This window comes from Pangasianodon hypophthalmus, chromosome 18, assembly GCF_027358585.1.
Source record: "Pangasianodon hypophthalmus isolate fPanHyp1 chromosome 18, fPanHyp1.pri, whole genome shotgun sequence".
In the NCBI taxonomy this organism is placed as follows: Eukaryota; Metazoa; Chordata; class Actinopteri; order Siluriformes; family Pangasiidae; genus Pangasianodon; species Pangasianodon hypophthalmus.
This window is the reverse complement of record NC_069727.1, coordinates 14,689,623-14,694,064: the sequence shown is the minus strand read 5'-3', so window position 1 is coordinate 14,694,064 and position 4,442 is coordinate 14,689,623. Positions and strand designations below refer to the sequence as shown.

Genomic DNA, 4,442 nt, shown 5'->3' with positions numbered 1-4,442 from the left:
AGATGCTTTAGCTATTTTTTTTTTTTCATAAGGTTATAAAAGAAGGTTATATATGACTAATATATTTCACATATTTATGAGGCATACACATAAAATGTACTACAGTAACAAAATAAGCATAAAGATACTTCAAATCAGGTACATATGTTTATAATAATTAATTTTTATTATATTTATTTTTTTTACTGTGTAAATATTTTCATACTGAATTTTAGGGAAAAAATGAGTTATGGGTTTGGAGAATATTGAAGCCTGTTATAGCAGTTATTGCTGAAAGAAATGGATTATACAGTGTTACTGGTATTGTTATTTGTACTAGTATTATGCTGTGTTCCTACAAGATTAGAATATGCTGATGAGTTTGGAGAATATGTCCCGTTACTGAAATTTGTCCTGTTACTGATATGTTACTGAAATTTGATTTCTTGATGCCATGAATAAGTATGCTGCAAATAATAATGTTTTAAACATTTTGTTGAGGATCAAAGTAAACACCAAAACCAATGAAAATGTGCCCCAAATTCCCAAACATGCTGTCAAAAAACACTCAAACATGTTGTCCCAAATTCCCAAACATGCTGTCAAAAAACACCCAAACATGTTGTCCCAAATTCCCAAACATGCTGTCCCAAATTCCCAATCATGGTGTCCCAAATTCCCAATCATGGTGTCCCAAATTCCCAAACATGCTGTCCCAAATTCCCAAACATGTTGTCAAAAAAAACCCCAAACATTTTGTCCCAAATTCCCAAACATGTTGTCCCAAACTCCCAAACATACTGTCCCAAATTCCCAAATATATTGTCTGAAATGCCCAAACAATTCCCTGAATATGTTGATGAAATTCCCAAACAATTCCCACCGCGCTGAACGATGTTGTAAAAAAAAACAGGCATTTTGTCCCAAATTCCCAAACATGTCATTAAACATGTCATTCGGTCAGTCTTGCTTCTTCAGAATATGATCTAAACATTTTTCCTTCGCACAGATATTCAACACTTGGAGTATATGTGTTGTATGTAACACTTGGAGAAACATAGCCCTTCCTTCCCTGCACACACAGCCTTCTTTAACTCAGAGGGGACTGATGGAGGTGTGTAAACGCTTCTAAGCGACGGGAGGATGAGGAGGTTCCCTCTCTCGGTGACACTGTGAGGATTCCCTCACCGCGCTGAACGATGAGCGCTGTTTTCACGTCAGGAATCATCCTCGTTATTTTGTCATCCGGGTCTTCAGCTCGCCTCTCGCGGCTTTATTTACTTTCCAGTTACCACAGAGCTCGCGCTGGCGCTCCGTGCGCGCGCTCATTATCTGTCACGTTAAAACAGCGTGAACATTTTTAAAACTTCAGTGCGAAATCCAGTTGAGAAAACTGTTACTAATAAGTGAAACTGATCGAAATCTACAGGTCTTTTTTTTATGTTTTCCTGGTGAACATTTCATGGCTCCGGAATGGAGATAGCCTTGGTGAGTTTGGAGAACGGCGGCGCGAGAGGGAGCGCGAGCGATGCCAGAGAAGGCTGCCGTAGCGCGCGGGACGAGTGTGTGAAGGAGCTGAACACGGAACCGAGCTCGTGGAGAATGAACGACGTGAGCGACACGTTCAGCTGCGCGGAAAGCGCCGTGGATGCGCTGCTGCGCGCCGACCGCGTCCCTCACCTCTTTGACGAGGACCTGTCGGACGTGGTGGACGTGATGGACAACTTGGAGCATGACGGGAGCAATGAGCGCGTGCTCATTAACATCGCAGGTCTGAGGTACGAGACACAGCTGGGCACCCTAAACCAGTTCCCTGACACCTTGCTGGGAGACCCAGACAAGAGGATCAAGTACTTTGACCCACTTCGGAATGAGTACTTCTTTGACCGAAACCGGCCGAGCTTTGATGGGATCCTGTACTTCTACCAGTCAGGTGGGAAAATCCGGAGGCCCGTCAACGTGTCCATCGATGTATTCGCTGATGAAATACGGTTCTACCAGCTGGGTGAAGAGGCTATGGAGCGCTTTCGAGAAGACGAGGGCTTCATCAAGGAAGAAGAGAAACCCCTACCACACAATGAGTTTCAGAAACAGGTGTGGCTCATTTTTGAGTACCCCGAAAGCTCGAGTCCTGCCCGTGGCATCGCCATTGTATCTGTGATCGTCATCACCATATCCATCATCACTTTCTGCCTAGAGACGTTGCCTGAGTTCAGGGATGAGAGGGAGCTTCAAGGAGCGAGCAGGACAGCTGCCAATTCCACTTTACAAGCTCGCCCATCGCTCACATTCTCCGACCCATTTTTTGTCGTTGAGACCACCTGTGTGATTTGGTTCACCTTTGAGCTTATTGTCAGGTTCTTTGCCTGCCCCAGCAAGTCAGAGTTCTCCAAAACTGTCATGAACATCATCGACATCATGTCCATCATGCCTTACTTCATCACAGTAGGGACAGAGCTGGTGGAGCAGCAGCACGGTCAGGATCATGACAACGGACCGCAGCAACAGCAGGCCATGTCACTGGCCATCTTGAGGGTTATTAGACTAGTGAGGGTGTTCCGCATCTTCAAGCTCTCAAGGCACTCCAAAGGTCTCCAGATCTTGGGGCAGACTCTGAAGGCCAGCATGCGAGAGCTAGGCCTGCTCATCTTCTTCCTTTTTATCGGTGTAATCCTTTTCTCAAGCGCTGTGTACTTTGCTGAGGCTGACGAGCCTGAGTCCCATTTCTCCAGCATCCCAGATGCCTTCTGGTGGGCTGTGGTTACAATGACCACCGTGGGCTATGGTGATATGAGGCCTGTAACAGTTGGAGGCAAAATTGTAGGCTCACTATGCGCCATTGCTGGTGTGTTGACCATTGCACTGCCCGTGCCTGTGATCGTATCCAACTTCAACTATTTCTACCACCGAGAGACCGACCAGGAGCAAGCTGCACTCAAGGATGAGCCCTCCAGTGATGTCCACGGATGCAGCAGGTCGCCTCCGAATTCCCCAGGAGATGTAGAAAGTCAGGACACACCGGTGGGAAAGGCCAACATTAAAGCAAACAGCAGCACAGACATTAAAGATTCCCTCTATGCGTTTTGCTTAGACACAAGGGAAACAGACTTGTAGTGTTAGTTTGCATTATGAACGTCAGTCACCAACATTGTAAGGTGTGTTGATACCTTTAAATTTAGTTTTATCAGTAATTATTGGTCAAAAAAGACTAAGATGCTCTAAGTCTTATAGACTGGTATGAGTCTTTGCACACCCGAAATGATCAACATGTCGCCGCAGTGCTTGAAGGTTTAATTTTTTTTTTTATTTGACCCCTAACAGAGCTACTTGTTTCTATAAATCCAAGCTGGACACAATTAATACTTTAAGAATTAACACTTTAGGTGTCGGTTCAACGCAACCCAAATTGAAGAAAATTTCTTTTCTGAAATGTACTGTGTTAAATGTGCCGTGTCAGGCTCGTGGTTGCTGATATGGTTGTTTCAATTGCAACAGAAATCATGGAGCTTCAGTATTCTGGATTGTTTCATGCATGGAAGCACATAAATCATTTGAATAAATTATAGAGACCTCCAAAGCACAGTTTAGTATTTTATTTTACACATGGAGTATGAAGATTCATACTTTTTCACATCTGTTAAAATAGATAAATTCCATTAAAAATGGAAAGTGTAAAAGTACTACCCACAAACATGGAAAGCTTGTTTTTTTCTGAATTCATAAGGATAAGACTACTTTTTTCTGACCTGGACATCAGAATCAGGATGGACAGAGAGGCATATGGGGAATAAAGGATCCATACCTGGCAGTGAGAGCATTTCCAACACAAGTGTGCTCAATACTAATCTTCATCAAGAGGATCACCTCTAGGCTATCTTACAGATAAAAGGTCAGTAGCTTCATTCACTTTTTATTTTCACAAACCATTGTTGAATTTTCAACACTGAATTATCTCAGTGTTATTGTGGGTCCAAATGCACATACATAAGTGCGCTGATATAAGTTGCCCATATACACGTTTTTCTTCATAGGTCTTCTGATTACACAAATCAGCATTGTTGAAATACCACCTATTATATTAGTGTTTGTTAAAGTTGGTGTAATTATGGATCCAGGAACAGAAGAAATAAAATGAAAATGAAAATATATTTTTGGAGTTTGTCAAATATGAGCGACAGGTATGCAGGTGATATCCCTTAGGCTTCTGTTGTACGTGAGAGTTTGGTAAATGTTTTCTTTTTTTTCATGCAGGGAAATGTGTTGAAATTCTTGTTAGGTGAATGCAAAGATGTTAAAGATTAGGCTGAAATACATTAGAGTAATTCCTTCAAGTCAGGCAATTGTCATTAGGCATTGGGTTTGAGCTGAGCAGGTAAAATACATTTGTTCACAAGAAAATCCATCCTTCTGACACCATCGTGAGTCACATGATCAGTAAAGACAAGAAAGCCAGTTGCACTGGC

General features: G+C 42.6%; 1 protein-coding gene across 1 annotated transcript; it reads left to right on the top strand.

Moving 5' to 3' along the window:
• Positions 1 to 1,062: 1,062 nt before the first annotated feature.
• Positions 1,063 to 3,556, top strand: LOC113532119 (potassium voltage-gated channel subfamily A member 5). The gene has a single exon (XM_026923299.3). It carries the CDS (start codon positions 1,453 to 1,455, stop codon positions 3,091 to 3,093), a length of 1,641 nt encoding a protein of 546 aa, XP_026779100.1. The 5' UTR covers positions 1,063 to 1,452; the 3' UTR covers positions 3,094 to 3,556.
• The last annotated feature ends 886 nt before the right edge of the window (positions 3,557 to 4,442 follow it).